General features: G+C 36.6%; 1 protein-coding gene across 1 annotated transcript in view; it reads left to right on the forward strand.

The window, feature by feature from the left end:
- Positions 1-19,428, forward strand: part of SFT2D1 (SFT2 domain containing 1) — a 47,572-nt gene that overhangs the window by 23,847 nt on the left and 4,297 nt on the right. Inside the window, exons 2-6 of the mRNA XM_036767594.1 lie at positions 7,737-7,823; positions 9,021-9,103; positions 10,539-10,620; positions 11,709-11,744; positions 13,960-14,018. Coding sequence (XP_036623489.1) covers positions 7,737-7,823; positions 9,021-9,103; positions 10,539-10,620; positions 11,709-11,744; positions 13,960-14,018 — 347 coding nt within the window. The remainder of the gene's footprint in view (positions 1-7,736; positions 7,824-9,020; positions 9,104-10,538; positions 10,621-11,708; positions 11,745-13,959; positions 14,019-19,428) is intronic.

Raw genomic sequence — 19,428 nt, forward strand, 5'->3', positions numbered from 1 at the left:
GACCTCTGGGCAGTTGTCTTTGAAATTTCTTCGAAGATACTGTCAAGGCTCTTTTTTTCATCGTGGATTTCCGGTAGACCAATAACTCTTAAATTGTCTCTCCTGGATCTATTTTCCAGGTCAGTTGTTTTGCCAATCAGATATTTCACATTTTTTTTCTATTTTTTCATTCTTTACATTTTGTTTTATTACTTCTTGGTGCCTCATAGATTCATTAGCTTCCACTTGCTCAAGTCTAATTTTTAATGAGTTAGTGTTTACATTTTGCTTTTGAGTCTCCTTTTCCAATTGGTTGATTTTGCCTCTCAGGGTGTCCTTTTCTCTCTCTAGATTCTGAATCTCCGTAGCCATTTCGCCAATCTTATTCTTTAGGGACTTGATTTCATCAGTGGATTTTTTTTCCATTTTTTCCATATTTTCTTTTAGCTCCCTAATTTGGTTTTTAAAATCCTCCTTTAGCTCTTCCAGCAGTGCTTTTTGGGCTGGAGACCAGTTCATATTACCTTTTGAGGTATCTGATGTATCTACAGTATCGTTACTTTACGCTTCCATATTGGTATTTTGATCCTGTCTGTCTCCATAAAAAGAATCTATTGTCCTCGGTTTTTTTGTGTTCTTCTTATGTTGGTTTGCCTTTTGCTGGCTTTACAATGAATTTCTACCTTTGGGCCTCAGGGCTTTCTGTCCCACCTTTCTTATTCTGGGGGTTGTGAGTCTAGAATTATAGCCTTCAGTTTCCTAAGGTGTGGGGGAGGGGTCTGGCTCCCTGGCATCTCACTCCCTGTGGGTGCTCTTCAGCACTTGCTTTTCAGCAATGGTCTCAGCTGTTTGTTGTTTGAGCTGATGTCTGGCACTTCCCCTGGGGGAGCAAGGTTACGTCTGGGCTCCTGGCGTTGACCTCTGCCGACTCTGCCCCTATGGGACTAATGAACTTCTACTATTTGACCACTGAAGCCCCACTACTTTCTGCTCAGTTCCAGCGTTCTTTTTTTTTTTCCCAAGGAATTCTCTGGGTCGGGAGGGGAGGGATTAGAGCTGTTTACCTGGCCATTAAGGCTCCCGGAAGTTCAAGAAGCCGCGTTTAATACGTTAGGGCTGCAAACTTCTGGAGACGGTGTTTCACTGGTGGCGTTGCGCTGCCTCTCGTCGCTTCCACAGACTGCCGTCCTGTGTTGGGAGGCCTGGGGATCTCCGCCGGTTTCGGGTGCCCAGCTTTCTTCCAGCCCATCTCCCATGTGGATTTCCCAGCCAGCCGCTTCTGCCTTGGTCTGGAGCAGCTCTGCACCGAGCACTCTCCGAGCCTACAGGTTCGTGCCTCCGGCCTTTCAGACTCTCTCGGCTCGGAAATTATCCCCACGCAGACTGCTCGCGGTTTCTGACTCTCTCAAATCTGCTCAAATTCACTTTTTTATAGGAATCTGACAGACCTTGTGAGGGAGCTCCAGTAAGACGCTGCCTTCATGCGGCCATCTTGGCTCCGCCCCCTGGTTGTAGATTTTTTTTACTTGCATTTCCTGCTTTGTCATGCTTGTTATATTTGCACTCATTGTTTCGCATTTGTTATCGGTATATTAGGTTACGTTTTGCCACGTTCTGCCCAGAAATGACTCAGAAAAGATTTTCATACAGTGCTGAATTCAAGTTAAAAGTTTGCGAAAGTGAATGGAAATCATGCTGCTGGACTTAAGTTTGGTCTTCATCCAACTGAGAAAAAAAATCTGAGACTGGCTACGGGAAGAAGAAACCCTACTGAAAACGCCACGGCAGAAGAAGGCCATGAGAGGCAAGTCAGCAAAATGGCCTGATTTAGAGAGGGAACTAAAGATATGGATTGAAGAGCAAAGGGCAATTGGAATTCCTGCATCCACAAAGATGGGGCAAGCATGAGGCAAGAAGGATTGCTGATGGAAAAGAAGTTACTGATTTCAAGGGAGGACACAATTGGTGCTTCAGGTTCATGAAATGGAATGGACTAAGCATGCATACATGTACCAGACTTGCCCAAAAGATGCCTGAAAGCTATGAGCAGGTGAATAAAACTTGAGTTCAGTAACTTTATGCAATACATTTTTTTTTTCAAATTTTGGGCCCTAAAATTAAGGTGTGTCTTGTACATGGGAGTGTCTTATGCATGGGGAAATACGGGGTATTTTAAAAACTTTAAATATATTGTTTCATTTGAAATGGTTTTTGGAGGGCAGTCAAGGTGGCAGAGAGTTGGCATTTTTGCTTAGCTATTCCAACATATCTCCTCTGCAACAACCCAGAAAACATGCCAGACCGAATTCACATCAGGAAAACTAAGAAAAAGTCACAGAGTCATTTTCCCAGCTCAGAGAAGCTTAGGAAGACAGATAGAAAGATCTTCAGATACTGGGTTAGGGCTGTCCAGGAGCACTGTGGTGGTGGTAATAGTAGCAAGACCAGGGCAGAGAAAGGGATACCAAGGGACCCTTGATTTAGCACAGGGAACAGAAACAGTTGCTGTCTGGCAAATCTGTTATCCATTAAGCAGTTAAAGATCACAGATCCTGGGTAGAAAAGAGCAGTAGTGACTGAGCAGATCCTAGCTGAGGACAGAGCATAAACACCTACTATAAGCTTTGCTCCGTGGTTCCCCATGGGGTTGAGCAGTGACTCAGTTCTAACCTGTGGCCCAGCACATAAGCCCCCAGTGGAAGAACCAGGGCAGACCATAGGAGAGCTACAGTTCAGTTGCTCCAACCTGTGGAACCTCCCAGTGTACTAACAGTGCCTGAGTCCAGCAGCAGTCTACTGAAACTTAACTGTACATAAGCCAATAGATCCAAACCTGGGTCAGGAACTCAGAGCTCATACCACGAGGCCAGTGAACAGACTTCCCCCCTAGGTCAGACCACTTTGGAAGCATTGAAAATTGTAAACCCCCACCCCAGACTCTGAACTGTGAAGGCAGCAGAAGCTCAGGCTAGGTATCCCCCCAGAAATTAACAAAGCACAACACTAACATGAAGTCCAAAGCCAAGAGCAAATCTCTGCTGGAAGAGTGAGCAAACAAACAAACAAAAAAAGAACCCAGTTATAAAGAGCTTGTATGGAGAGTGGGGAAGCTTAAAAGAATCAAAAGATAACACCTACAAGCAAAGTCTCAAAAGAAAATGCAAATTGGACACAAGCCCAACAAGAATTTTTAGAAGAGGGAAAAGAGACTTTTAAAAAGGAGCCAAAAAACAAGAAAGTGAATGGAAGAAGAAAAAAAATGGGAAAAAGAAATGAGAGCTATGCAGGAAAGTGATGAAAAGAGAATTTAACAACATGGTGCTGCAGACAATAACTTTTTAAAAATTGAAATTGACTGAATGATCAAAGAAGCACAAAATCTTTTTTTTAAAAAAAGTTATTTTTAAAAATGTAATTAATTTATTTTTAGTTTTCAACATTCACTTCCATAAGATTTTGAATTTTGAATTTTCTCCTCTCCTCCCTCCTCTCCAAGATGGTGTGCACTCTGATATAGACTCTACTTATACATTCACATTAAACATATTTTCCCATTAGTCGTGATGTAAAGAAGAATTAGAGCTAATGGTAGGAACCATGAGAAAGAAGAAACCGAACAAAACAACAAAAGAAAAGGAGAGTAAATAGTATATTTCCATCTGCATTCAAATTCCAGAGTTCTTTCTCAGGATGTGGCTAGCATTTTCCATCGTGAGTCTTTTGGAGTTGTCGTAGATCCTTGCGTTGCTGAGAAGAGATAAGTCTATCAAAGTCAGTCATTGTGAAGTATGGCTGTTATTGTGTACAGTGTTCTCCTGGTTCTGCTCATTTCACTCAGCATCAGTTCATAAAAGTCTTTCCAGGTTTTTCTGAAGTCTACCTGCTCACCGTTTCATATGTATATATACACACCATAACGTGTGTGTGTGTGTGTGTGTGTGTGTGTATACATACACCATAAATTGTTCAGCCATTCCCCAATTCATGGGCATCCCCTCAGTTTCTGATTCTTTGCCACCACAGAAAGAACTGCTATACATATTTTTGTACATGTGGGTCCTTTTCCCATTCTTATGATCTCTTTGGGATACAGACCTAGAAGTGGTAATGCTGGGTCAAAGAGTATGCACAGTTTTATAGCCCTTTGGGCATAGTTCTAAATTGCTCTCTACAATGGTTAGATCAGCTCACAGCTCAATCAACAATGCATTAGTGTTCCAATTTTCCCACATCTTCTCCAACATTTATCATTTTCCTTTTTTGTCATGTTAGTCAATCTGATACGTGTGATGTGGTACCTCAGAATTGTTTTGATTTGCATTCCTCTAATCAATAGTGATTTAGAGCATTTTCTATATGACTATAGAACAGAATCTTTTTAAAAAAAATGTAAATAGTATTTTTTCCAGTTTTCATGTAAGGACAGTTTTCACCTTTCATTTTTTTTTTATAAGATTTTGAGTTCCAGATTTTTCTGCCTCCCTTCCTCCTCTCCCCCCTCCCCAAGATGGTGAGCAATTTGGTATAGGTTATACATGTACAATCAGGTAAAACACATTTTCATATTAGTTATGTTGTGAAAGAAGAAACAGAACAAAAGGAAAAAACCATGAAAAAAACAAAGAAAGTGAAAATAGAAGTACAAAAATCTTGCTGAAAAAAATTCCTTAAAAATGATTATTGGACAGATGGAAGCTAATTATTCCAGGAGATGCTATTTCCCATTTTAAATTTTCATTTGTTCTGGGTTAAGCTCTTTTTATTGTACAGCATATATTTTTCTGATTTTAAAAAAAAACTGATATTAGCTTTGATGAATTAATGATTTGACTGTATACAGATTTAGAAATAATACCCACATAAATAATAAATCTTTTCATGTCTGTCAAAATGTCTGTTTAATTCTTTATGTGTTATGTGGGATTCACCATGTCCAGCAAATACCACTTTTTTTTTAAGTCATGATACAGAGGCACCAGGATACAAAAATGGAACAGTTCCTGCCCCTCAAAGAACTTACATTACATTAGGAGAATTGAGGGGGGGGTGCGAGGCAGTTGGGGCTAAGTGACTTGCCCAGGGCCACACAGCTAGTAAGTGTTGTGTTTGGGGTTAGATTTGAATTTAGGTCCTCCTGATACCAGGGCCCATGCTCTATCCACTGTACCATCTAGTTGCTCCTATTAGGAGAATTTTTAAGAGAAATGATACATCTTTTTAACTCTGAAGAAATCTTCTAAGTGTACTAGTTAAACCAGCAATGTGGACTGCCTTAAGAAACTTCTTTGGTAATAGACATTTTTGTATGCATAAGGGTCCCAATTGATTAGTGAGTAACCTTACAACTCATAGTGTTTTAGGATATAGGAAATCCTATCAAGTTCTGATCAAGTCAGTAACCTTATAGTTTTATTTCTAGTGCATTTTTTTTTTCACAAAGGGCTTCTATAACCCTGAGGTGATATGGAATTCTTTTTAGAAGTGAAGTAGGATACCCATATTTCTCAGTACTATGGATGTGTGCTTTTTAAAAAAGTAGCTGGAGTATAGATAGGAAGAATGAGGCAGAGGATGTGTGCATGAGAAGCTATGCAAGACAATCTGCTCTTTCTCACATAAAAGCACCAAATTATACAAGGCAGACTAAAAGCAAGTCTCCCCACAGAAGTGGTATTATAAAGGGTACTTGGCTTTCCAGGCTTGCCTACAGATGGTGCCAATCAGTAGTTGAAACATTTTGAACTATAACTATTTCATAAAAAATATTAAAGAAGGCTTTAGTAGTTCCTGCGAATGATTGTGGGTTAAAGGAGAGCTCTGGATTTCCTATGTGTCAATTCTTAGAGTAAGTGCAAGATTTGCCTTTTGCTATATGAAATGATTTCACTCATGGTAGGCACTGTTGTATGGGGTGTTCAGGAAGGACTAGCACATCTGGTGTGAGGACTTGCTGAGCCCTTTTCAGGGATGCTTATCTACCTTTGGTGTCCAACTTTCATCCATCTCTCACCTGGGGCTCCTATCCTAGAAGTTGTAGCATGCATAGTGGCCATACCCTATTAAAACCATCTGGGCAGGTGGGCTAAACTAGGTTGAGGGTAATGGACAGACCTCAGATTCGTTGGTGAGTTAGGGGGATGTCTGCTTCAAGCATGTGAAGACTTTCCCTGGTGAAACGGGCAGATGAAAACAATTTGTTCCAATTGCCATGAAAGTGGCTGAAGCAGGCATTGTAGAGTACTTAAAGATTGATCGGGCATCAAAGATACCATCATCTGTTGCATCCCTTTTGTCTGGCCACTGGACTTGGCTGATGAGCTTGTGCAGCTCTGCCTCACTTAAATCCAATTCACATGTAACTCAAGATATCACCCCATGATGTTATTGGTCCTCTTCTAAACGAAGAACAAACAACTTTTGATTTACATTGGTTAAACTTGTGGATGAAAGTATAATCAACATCAGTGTAATTTTTGTTGTCCATTTCCCATTTTCAGTTGTTTGGAAAATATAGTCCCTGCCTTTAAAGGTATTTTACTTCCTAATAGGAGTGTCACTTTGGTCTGAAAATTCCTGGGATGGTGAGTTGGGCTTTTGGGGACTAGATTAACAAACCCCATCAGGGAGTAATAGCCAGTTTGTTTTGATGTTGGCTCATGGGTTCAGAACTGGAAAGTAGAGGGAGGGGGGGGAAAGGAGAGGGTATGCGATGGCAGGCATTTTAAGTGAATTAGGAGAATTACCAGAGGAAGTGGTTGGTGAGGAAGCTATGGAGAAGGAGATGGTCAGAGAGCAAGGGGAGAAATAGTGCATGGCTGAGACTTTTCTGAAAAAGTATGCTTAGAGAGGCAGTCAACTAATCTTGAGGATTGGTCCCCAAGGTGAAAGTTCCTCCACAGCATGGACTCGTGATGGTGAGGAGATTGGGGGAGGCCACACTCTGGGAGTAACAAGAAAATTCACAGTGGTTACTCTTCTCAAATCTGTCATTACTGTTATGGTATCCATGTGAAAAACCTTTCTTTCATATGAAATCAACACTTATAACGTAGATGAAAAATTAAAACAAAGTGAGCAAATACTTTATGCTATATTAAAAATTAATATTGACTGGTTAATTGACAAAAATCTTTATTTAGTTATTCTTATCTACTTTTCATGCTACCTAAGGATCCATGATGGATTTGATCAGGTAAGGAATATGACCATAGGATTTTAAACTGGGGAATACTTTTTAAAAGTACTAATTTTATTTTACTACTCTTAAAACATGCAATATTACTTTGAAATGCACTTGTGCATTATACATTCACATTTTGGAGAGGAAATTATTCCTAATTCTAAATATTTAATTTCTTCATTTAGCTGTTAACAGATCTGTTCCAACTTTGATGGTAAATAAGATTTAATTGTGGTATTTAGTAGTTGAATGTGGTGGCTTACTCAGTACTGTATAGGTCATATTAATTCATATAATTTGATAAGGATTTACCTAATATTTAGGAGTTTGCTCATGAAATAAATTGTCAATTGAAAACATTTTTAGTTTAATGTATTTTGGTTATTGTAAGGTCATAATGACCTTGAGCCTCTTTTAAAATAGTGTCTTTAGGTACTTAAGTCACATGACCATATATGAAATTAAAATATCTCTCAGAATCAGACCATTGCCTCAATTTATCATGGAAAAAAATGTAAGGATCGGAGTGGTAATTTAAATATGGTTTTCAAACCTTTTTTTCTCCCTCCTCTTTAAGGTCCTGGATGCCTCAACACTTTCTTGGAATACTAGATTGAAGTGGTTTGCCATATGTTTCATAAGTGGCATTTTATGTTCAGTTATCGTAAGTCAAAACCTTATTTTTAAAAATATTTAATATAAATAAGACTAATAGCCAAAAATATTTGCAACCATACAGATGTAAGTACTTCAAGTCCAGAGGTGGTATAGTTTTCTTAGGTTTGAGGTTGTCACTTGAAATACAAGGTTGAGCCCAGGAATGTAACCTCTCTTGGTATACTTTTTTTTTTTAACCCCTTAAATCTGTCTTGTATAAAGCCTGAATTCAGCCCATGATCCAAGCTTTTAGTATTAGGCAAGGCTATGAGACTTTTGGTGAGTGAAGATACCACAATGCCAGTAGATATGTTAGCATCTGATATGCAGATGTAAATGAAATCTGCTGGATTTTAGCTCTTTAAAATAATTCCTGAATCTACTGAATCTCTCTTTCCTGGATTCCAAAAATTCTGCTTTTCAAATGCAGTGGGTGGTAGTGAAACTAATGTTCGGTGGAACAGTTGAGAAGAAAACATACACAAATAACAAAAAAGTGAGAAAAATAAATTATGTTTTTATTTCAATTAAGATATAAAAAACAATAAATATATTGAAATGTGATCATTTCCCTATACATATATTTTTTCCCAGATAGTTTATTTTTGGGATATGGTCTGTATTTTTTGGTAACCAATATTAGAACAATACTACATATGAGGTTTTTTTTTTTTTAAATAACTTTTGTTCTTTTTTTTTTTTTTCTAAGAAAAACAATCACCAAGTTTATCCAGAAAGAGCAGTTTGTGTGTGGGGAAAGCCCGAGTAATTTAGATTTGTCGTTATTTTTTTAACCTGTCACTGAAAAAGAGTATTTCATAGAATGTTAAGAGTTGGAAGGAAGTTTAGAGTTTATTTAATTCAGCCGTTTCATTTTATCATCTAGGCTCAGAGAGGGAAAGCTTTTTGCTAAAGGTTCTACAGCTCATTAGTGGGAAAGGAATGCCTAGAATTTGGGTCTCCTAATCCCTGGTCCATTGAGCTCTATTTAAACAGCAGATTCCACAAAGAAGTCTTTTTAGTGCTAGTTGTTGCTTGGAACTAGGCCTGAAAAAAAATATCAAGTTGTTTATAGATCCTTCCCTACAAATGAGCTATGTAACATCTTTAATATTGACTTATATTTTTAAATTATGTTTAGTAGTAGGTGATTAGTCTCTTTTGGTTTAGAAGCACGTTGGATTAACTCTAAAATATTATACAGGGAACAGCATTGCTGTGGCTTCCCGGAGGGATAAAACTTTTTGCAGTTTTCTATACTTTGGGAAATATTTCTGCATTAGCCAGGTATGTGTATGTTAAATATTTTCCCTTTTATATTGCTGCTAAATATTTACCTTTTAAAATCATATTAACTAGAAACATTTAATTGCTTTTTTCTAAAAATATTAATCTTATTGGCTTATATTATGCAAATCATAACTGCACAGTTTTTGATATCTAAAGCAAATAAGTTAGTGAATTCTTAAACTTCATTTATTTATACTACTGTTTTCTAAAGTTTCAATAGTAATGATAGTAATAATTCAAATCTTAATATCATCTTATATACATGTAATTCTTTATAATTTTCAAAATTTTTCATCTCAGTCCTCATAATAGCCTTGTGATGTAGATAGTGAAAATATTAGCCCCATTTTATGGATGAAGAAACTAAAGCTGAAAGGTTAGTTGTATGTCTAAATAAAAGTTTAGGTAAAACCATGTGGCAAATATTGCTTCTTGATACATACTATGCAAGACTTATGAAATGCTAAAAGTTATAATTCACTGAGGACTTTTAGTCAAGGAATAGTATGTATGCTCCATGAAGGCAGTTCCTTGTCTTTATCTTTGTATGTTCTCTAGTACCTCTCACAAAGTAGAGAGTAGGTAAATGTCTTAAAAGTAACTTAGTATTGAATTACTAGTTTAAATGGAATCTAACTTTTGCAAACTATTTCTGATGCCTATAAAACCAAAAAAATTAGCAAATTCATTAACTTAGGAGTTTGCCATTATTGTTCATAGAAATTATATGTTTTTAAGTAAGACTTTTTCTCTCACTGAAGCTTTCATATCCCTATGAATCACTGTTATGTTTGAATTGCTATCAGTGTTATGTGTTTTCTACACCTTAGATTTTGTAGTAGGGAGCTATGTTTAGTCAATGATCCAGTGTATTGACACCTCTAATTAAAGCATAGGGTTAATTTTAACTTCACAAATGGTTATTCTTTACAATAGAGAGAAGCAGTGTATTTATAAATATATTATTTATTCACTTCAACTAAGTTGTATTTTTAGTCTTTTTAGTCATAGAATTTTCATTATCATCAAATTCAGTAAACATAAGGATAGGTAAATAGTCAAATTGGGTACTACATAAATGGGGAAAAATACCTTAGAAATGCAAGATAAATTGTCAGCACTATAAGTTAACAATATGAGTAATTTTGTAAATCAGAATATTGTGCCTCTGGTAACTGAAATATTTAAATTCACTTTTTAGGAGTTTGGATGAAAGAAATTTATTTAAGAGACACATTATCTCCACTTAGACACAATAGCTGTAACAATATGTGGAAAAACATAAATTGCATGCACACATCTAAATATGATATGAATTTTATTCAAACTAGTACCTATCTGATTTTTATTAACAATTTATTCCAGTTTTTAATTAACAAAGATTTGGCTGAATATGTCTCAATTCTTTTTTCTTTTGACTTTTTTCAAATAGTACTTGCTTCTTAATGGGACCTGTGAAACAACTGAAAAAAATGTTTGAATCTACAAGGTTGTTTGCTACAGTTATCATGTTGGTAAATACATTTAATTATTTTTGAAGACTTTAAAGCACATTTTGTACAGTGGTTTAAGTTGTATATATTATAATGAAAATATTTGTATTATCCATGTACTACTACTCTGTTTTTATTAAACAGTTTTACCCATAAAATCTTCCTTGAAAAATACAGAATATATGGTACCTGCATTAAGCTTTTTTGTAAGAAAAAAATGTGCATCCTATTAGATATATCAAATTCAGTTAAATTCAGTTTTTGTAGGACTACTTAATCTAGGTATCTGGTAACTTGACCTCTATGCTTGCTTACTAAAAGGTTATGTTTAATTAAGAATTCAATTCAACAAACAAAAATAATTTAATTTACTTATCATTAGACTTAAGATTTTTTCCATCAGACTTCTCTGTTGTCTTCATCTGCTTGTTTAAACTGTTGAAAAGCTTCTAAAATGTCATATACTGGACAAAAAAGTGACACCAGTAATAGATTTAAAACTTGTATTGTCTTCACTGATAATTTTACTTAATTGCTTAAGATATGAAGGGCAGAGTTGAAACTAAAACTAATTAGATTCTGTGTCTCACTTTAATTTCAGTTCCTTTTAATTCTTCCCGTGATCCAAAAGTAAATTGTCACCTTGTAGCACCATATTCTCATACCATTCACCTTAATCCTTAGTTTATCAAAGATGACAATTTTTTCCATGTGTAAGGAAACTATTGCTTTAGGCTTAGCGTATATATGAATAAAATATGATTATGTTCTGTAAGCACTAATTTTTAACATTTTCATAAATTGGTGCTAATTGTCTTTCTAAAAACTTTTCAGTCTTAAACTTGTAGGTTCAGTATCATCAGTTTCAACTCAATCAACAGATGTTTGTGCAAAGCAATATTGCAAATAAGGCTTTGGGCAAGGCAATATTAAACACGTTTTAAATTATTTTTAGAGATGATTTTCAGTATTTTAATAAGAAAATATTTTCAAGGTCATTTGCCAACTCTTGAATGGGACTTATTTGTAAATAAGTACATATTTTTAGACAGTTTGACTCATGTGACATTACTACCTACGAATAAATGCTATCTTTCTTTTTTACTTAGCTTTGTTTGGTATTAACTCTGTGTGCTGCTCTTTGGGTAAGTGTTAGCAGCTGTCTAGTTTTCTGTTAAAAACTTTTAAATATATCACTACTGAGCTCAGCAAACTGGAGCAGTGTTTGGGGTAAAATTCAAGGAACTGAAGAGTAGATTTGCTTCAAGGTCCCCTTGAGTTCACCAAGAGAATAAAAGATGATTATAAAATTCATTATAATAATGCCAGTGGGTATCTGCAGGTCGTATTAACACAGCCTAGAATTTGGAAATTAGTGAGGGAAAATAACCTCGACCAACTTAATATTAAAGCCCCTTCTGCTTTGTGGAAAGTTGACTTCCCAGACTATTACTTTTTATTTGACATAGTATTTTAATTAGTCTAGTCATACTTTGTAGCAAATAAAGAGGACATAAGAGGAAGAGCATAGGAACAATAACAAAAAATTGACAGCTAAAACCTGATGGGAGGCAGAAAAAAATAGAAAAAGCCCCCCCCCCCCCCAAATCCTCACTAGTCTAGGTTAAGACTACACATATTTCAGTAACCTTGGCACTATCATTTAGAGAAGAGCAGTTCATAATTAATGTTAATAAAGATGCATTAATGAATTGAAATCATTAAGAAAGTGTTAAATTATTCTTAAGAAAACAAAAAATTGCATAATTGCATTTTAGTTTCAGAGAAGACTTCCCTGGAAATTGGTTAAATTTTTTTAAATGGTGTCTAAAAGACATGTTTCCATTATTAAGGAAATTTACCTAAGAGTAATAGCTTATTGCATAAGAATGAGGGGTTACCATGCCACTGGCTTTAAATGCACGTTTGTAATTCCAGAATGGGTTTGTCTGTCTGTCTGTCTCTCTTTAAGTAGCTGAGAAACAATTTTTAAAAATTTGTTATGATACCACAACATATTCCCAAACAAACCTCGCCCCAAAAGTACATTAGACTATTGTGGAAAGCAGTGAAAAATAGCATGATTGTGATCAGAACTTTGTTACTTTCCACTTTTTGTAGTTTGTAAATTATTAATAAAAGGAAATGAGAAGATACATGTTTTAATTTTTATATTGTGGTACCAACATTATCTTTTGCATTTGACCTGGATTTTGTTAGCTCTGACTTTTCATGATTTACAGAGAGAGAAAGAGAAGGGGGTGGGGGGAAGAGAGAGAGAGAGAGAGAGAGAGAGAGAGAGAGCGCGAGCGCGTGTGTGTGTGTGTGTGTAGTTATTTTGGCTTTGCATTTTTATTCTACATCACTTGATATCGGTCCTCTCATGTTTCTCTTAATTCTTCATTTTCACCGTTCTTTATTTCACTGACACTCATATACCATAATTTGTTCAAGCATTCCCTAGTTTTGGTCATGTATTTAATTTATAACTTTTTGTTATAACCAGTAATGCTGGTGTGAATATTTTTGCATATATAGCTCCTTTCTTGATGTTCATAACCTCCTTGGGACATAATCTTAGTTGAAGGATTTTTAGGTCAAAGGATGTAAATATAGTTAAGAAACTTTTCTTGTACAACTCCTTATTTTCCAAACAGTTGAACCAATTCACTGCCTCTCCTTCCTGCAACTTTCCTGATAAGAAGTTTTCTGGTTTTTGCTAATTTGAGGATGAGGTGATACCTCTGGATTGAGAAAAAAAATTAGCTTAAATTTCGAAGATTGAACCCAAAGTGTAAACACTTAAAATAATGTTTAAAAGATCAAGATAAAATGAAGACTTCCTCTTAAAAATACATCTACCAAACACAGAAAGACTCAAAAGTTGCAAGTGGAAGGAAGTGAAACTTACAGAGTTTGGGAGCCTTCGATTAACTATTGAGGACTCTCTGCTGATATTGAGAGGGATCACAGCAGTGACTGAATTACCAAAGTATGGAGTTCTGGCAACTAAGATTTTAGTACCAGATATGGGGGGAAAATAGAAATTGTCCTGAAAAGTTTAATATATTGAAGAGTTTGTGTTCTTGCCCTAAAAGCAATGACTTTAGAAGCTTTTTAAAAAAAATATTGCATATTGAAGATAATTAGTTAATGGGCAAAGTAAAGCCCTAGGATGTGGAAAACACTTTAGAAATGGTTCAGAAGGTTTCAGTTCAATTAAATTCCACATCTAGTAAAAATGGAGACAAGAAGACCACTCTAGGTGTTTAAAAGTGATCACAGTCATGAATTAGACATTATGTTGAAAATATATTGTAAAATGTTCCTACTAATGAATATTTTTTGTTTTTCTGTTAGTGGCATAAAAAAGGATTGGCTGTGTTGTTCTGCATATTACAGTTTTTGGCAATGAGTTGGTAAGTTCTTATATTGATTTTAAAGCGTATTATCACCTAGGAGTTGTTAATTGCTTCCTCTTGAATTTATGAAATATTTCAAAGATACCATCCCATTACCTGATCTGATGAAAGCAAGGTAAATTTTAAAACAGCAGGCTTTCTACTGTTGTATCTTAAACAGAACTGTGTAGTTCATCTTCAAAGAGAGAGGATTTCTGAGCTCATAGCATCAGAGTGAATATCTCTAGTGCATGTTGTGACCAGATACAATTTTTTAAGCCACTGACATTTTGAACAATTGGAATGTATTTTCATGATAAAGAGTTTAGATGTTGTATGTCTAGGCTGTTATTGAATACATTTAAATTCATACCTCGCTGAATTCCAAAGTTCATTTCAGTGGCCATGTAGCTTACCCCCTACCTGAATGAACGTCATCTTCCCTGCTGCTCAAAGCCTGGCTCACTCAACGTGATTTTGAGATATCATTCACAGTAGGTCAGCATTCACATCCACCAGTTCTTTTGGTATATGAAGATGTAGTTTATTTGACCTGGGGAATTAAACTCATCAAAGGCAGCCAGCTTTTTCTCATTATCTCCTTACTTACCTTAGATGTTAACTACCTGTTAGCCTCATTTATTCTGTCCTTTATGGTCCATGGTCATCTTTGGCCGGAAAAAGCTAAGTAAAAATGAACTACTTTACTTTCTCTCATTAATTTTTATCTGTAGCCATCCCTTCTTTGATACATTTCCCAGTAGAATTACCAAAAATCGACTGCAGAAAAAAGCCCTCTTTGTGTCTTTCCTTATCAGTTCTAGCTCATTCTTGCAGTACCGTATCACTTTTGTATTTTTCCTTTACTGCTGACCCTTTTATTTTTTTTTTTACATCTTTTCAAAATTGAAGTTGGTTTTTGAGTTCCTTCTTGTGCTGAGAGCAATATCCTAATCTTTTGTCCTCCTCATATAAGCTAGTTTTCACTTAATTAGGTACTGAATCTTTCCTTTAGATTTGATTGGCTTAGGGAATCAGTCTGGAGTGGTTGACATCACCTCCTAATTTCTTGAAGATAAATAGTCACGTGGAGCTTTACCCTTTTTCTGAGGTTTGACTGGCAGATCACAAATGATAATTCAAAGGCAGGGGAGTTTTTGTCAGGTCAATCAACTCGTAGTGTCCTTGATGTGTATCCTGGGTGAATATCCTTCCTCTGTTCTGGCTGAGTACGTTTTTACTAACTAGGAAACTGGCCTGAGTCACATCTAGCCCAGAGCAATTATTGTGGTAGGCAGGAACAGAACAAAACAAAGCTGAGGCCAGATTGGCCTCTGTGCTTTTGTGAGGATGATGCTAGAAATGGTGATGGCTTCTCCTTACTGTGAAGTACCCTCAACCCTGCCGAGAATTAGAGCGTTCACTGTCTGATTATTCAGGGGATACTGACACAAACATGCTCTGTGTCTTTAAGAATGATGTCCTGAAGATAACTGTATCAAACTATTGGTGGTTGAACTTGGACACCTTCTTGTACTTGGGGAGGTTATTGGTCCTCAGGCCCACCAACTGGTAGGCGTAGGCCTGGGCCCAGCTCAACTCTAATTTTGGGACAGTCTGAAAAACTGCTGAAGGAACTGCTTGTGACATTTTTGTAGGGCAGGTGAGAGGCCATTGGGACCAGTGCCACATGGACTTTGTTGAGAAGCATTTAAGAAGAAATTATAGTGATTCTCCCCAGGAGCCTAGAGACTTTTCTGGAACTGAGGATATAGACAAATGTGCCAGTCACAACCTCAGTTGATTTGCTGAGGTCTGTTGGTGCAGTACCAGTTTCAGAGATTTAAAAAGAGACAGCTTCAGCTTTCACTCCAAACACTGAAAAGAGACACCTGTAGGTCATTCAGTAGTTAACAGAAGGAGATGTGTTTGGCCATAGTGCAGGAAGGCTGTGCTCTGAGGACACCATGAGTTGATTGAGTGAAGCTCTCCCTGTCTGTGTTTGCCCATTGTGGTCTGGCAGTCATACAAAGGGCTGGAGCTCCTCAGGGCTGTTTTGTACTCATACAACCAGGAAGTGACATCAACCACACAAGCCTTTTAATCCTCTGAGCTAATCAAATCTCCAAGTATCTTTAAGGAAAACTAGACTCACTTGAACGGGGGACAGGGTTAGGGTACTGCTTCCAACATACCTCTGCAACTAAATATGTCTCTCTTCTCCCTTTTTCCTCTTCGTAAGAATTGTTTCCTATTACCATATCTCAAGAGCTGATCTCCCCTGTAGAATTTTAGTCCCCGGCATCCTACCTGTTCTACCTTTGAGGTCTTTGAAATCCATTCTTCCAAAAATCTTGAGTTCATGTCAGATGTTGGCTTGCTTTCCTCTTCTCTTTTACAGACTCCAAGAGGAAGTGAGTATTTCCTTAGTAAGCAGTTGTTGGTGAGAATCTGATCTGGAAATGAATTGGTTCCTCCACCCTTTCAAAGATAAAATTAGCGTTAAGGCAAGATAAGAAATAATGAGCTGCTGTTTTTGGCAGAGACAGAACTCCAGCTTATGCCCATTTCTGGCCCAGTGAGTAGAGTACAGGCCCTGGAATCAGGAGAACTCATCTTTGTGAATTCAAATCTGGCCTCAGACACTAGCTGTGTTACCCTGGACAAGTCACTTAACCCTGTTGGCTCCAGTTTCCTTATCTGTTAAATGATCTGGAGAAGGAAATGGCAAACCACTCCAATGTCTTTGTCAAGAAAAATAAATGGAACCACAAAGGGTCGGACAGCCTGAAACGACTGAACATTATCATCATCACCATTATATTATGCCTCTGTTTTAGGATTGCGAACTATTTCCCAAACTTCTCATCTTCCTTTTGGGGGGGCTGGGGGCTGTCTAGGTAGACTGCAGTGTATTTTCATGACAAAATTGCTTCTGTTTCTGCCTGCATTGATCTTCACTCAGTTCTCTCTAGCCCACCCCACCCCCCCGACTCCTCCTGGTTCCCACCTATATGTCTGTCTTCTTAATACATAATGCTAGCTTCTTCCCCTTTTTACATATCTTGTTTCTTTTGAATTAGTGATACCTATCTAAAGCTATATGATAGTTTTGAATCTCATATTTGCCTTCTTGTGTTAGGCTAATTCATCATGCTTATTCTTTCTACATTTGTATATAGACATTAGAGGCTATGAATTTTACTACTTGCTCCTGTCTGGCATTTTTCTTCTTGTGAACATTTTTATACAGGGTGTTCCTAAAGTGGATGTTTTCTAGAAATGAAATGAATGAAATTTTCAACAACATTTTACTTAATTGGATATTAACAAAAAACATCTTCAATGTGATTTCCGTCATTTGTGATGCAAAGGTTGATGCCCTTTGCAAGATTCACGTGAACTCTATGCAATAACTCGACATTTCCTATGTGTCCAGGCTTTAGGAACACCCTGAATATCAACCATTATCCTTCATCCTACTTTATGTTTCTTCTCTATGGTAGATAGGTTGGTGGCTGTTTTTTTCTCCTTGTCTCTTTTTAGTTTAAAGGAGGAAAGGAAGGAAGCATTTATTCACAATTCACTGTGTGTCAGGCACTGTGCTAAGCATTTTGCAAATACTCTCTCATTTGATTCTCATAACCATGAGAAATAGATCCCCATTTTACAGATGAGGAAACTGAGGCAAACAGAAATTTAGTGACTTACTCAGAATCACACAGCCCTCTTTGCCTCTAAAATGCTTCTAAAAACCCTTTTGATTAAACTTCAAGACTCCAGGCCAATAAGAGAGAAGGAAACAAGCATCATTAGTTGTCTGCTATGTGCCAGGCCTTGTGCTAAGTGCTTTACCAATATTATTTCTTTTGGTCCTTAAAACAACCTTGGGAGTTAGGTTGCTATTATTATCCATATTTTACAGTTGAGGAGATTGAGGCAGACAGGAGTTTTGTGGCTTGTCCAGGGTCATACAGTGAGTAGCTGTCTGAGATCGAATTTGAACTCAGATTTTCCTTACTTCAGGCCCTGTATTCTATCCTCTGCGCCACTTATCTGCCTGAAAGTACCTTTTTTCTTAGTCCTTGTTAGATGTATTGCCTACCTTCCCATTACCGTATTTTAAGCTAGTAGTCTAGAAACCCAAATCCTATCCTTATATACCATCGTCTTCGCCAGTTATTCACTTCCCAAATCTGCTTTTCTTATCTCTGTATCCCTGCCTTCTTTGACCGAGTAATGGAAACAATTCCTGTTCACCTAAGACCTTGGATTTCTTGCTGAAGACTTTGCAAACTTTGACAGTTACCTTCCTTTTATCACCATGATTTGTGCTTATGTGAATCACCAGAAATGGATAGTAGTCATCCATTTTGACGTCTTGGGAGAATCTTCACTGTTATGAAGAGCTGCCTTCTTTTTTTTTTTAATGGAAAAACAGCCTTTCTTTGTTTCTTTGTCTCTTTCTTTTTTTGTTTCTTTGCCTCTTTCTTTCTCCCTTTCTTTGTCTCTTTCTTTCTTTGTCCCTCCCTCCCTCCCTTCCTTCCTTCCTTCCTCAGCTGAAAAACATTGTTTGAGCAATTAGAGTATTTTCCTTTGTTTTCTTTAAGTCTTATGGTATCCTTAATAATATAATGGCTCTTGTTTTCTCTACTCCTTTCCTATCAGTCTCCTGCATTTTTAGAAGGATTTAATTCAAAGGCTATATACTATTAACCTGGGAAGGGACAAAAGGATTTTTATTGTTTGAAATTTAGGGGGAAAACATTTTTATGGCTTGGCGAATGATAAATCCAACCAATTCTTTTTTTATTATTTTAATAATTATTTACTAAAACTAAGTGGCGTAATAGTCTGAGTGCTGAACAGAAGACCAACTGTTGCATTAATTTTTTTCCAAAGTAAAGTAAGTAGTTCTCCATTATTTAGAAATTTGGAGCTAAGGCATACTTCGTAGTGATTTTTTAATTATAAATTTTCCAATATAAACCAAGCGTCAGCAGTTTCCAAGAAAATGATAAAGCTCTTTCTTGGATTGCTAATAGTGGAAGTTCTAACAGATTAAATCTATATGTTAATTTTTTTCAGTCCTTAGATGAAAGATAGCAAAGTTGTTACTTTTATGTTTAAAAACACTCGTTTGTAATTGCTGTTTTAAAGGTGGTAGAAAACCTTAATGAATATAGCAATAGAGATGAATGCATTTGTTATCTTCTAAAATTAGATGAGATTACATAGTCTAAGACAGTCCTAGATCCATGGGATTATGTAGTTGAGGGCCCTCCCCCCATTTCATAGTTAATGAAATTGATCCCCATAGTAATTGAGTAACTTGCCTAAAGTTGCAGAGCCTAATTAGTAGCAGAGCTAGAACAGGAGTCCAAGTGCCCAGACTCCAAGGTTTCTGTTCTTTGCACTATACTATCCA

The sequence above is a fragment of the Trichosurus vulpecula genome, chromosome 7, assembly GCF_011100635.1.
Source record: "Trichosurus vulpecula isolate mTriVul1 chromosome 7, mTriVul1.pri, whole genome shotgun sequence".
Lineage (NCBI taxonomy): Eukaryota > Metazoa > Chordata > Mammalia > Diprotodontia > Phalangeridae > Trichosurus > Trichosurus vulpecula.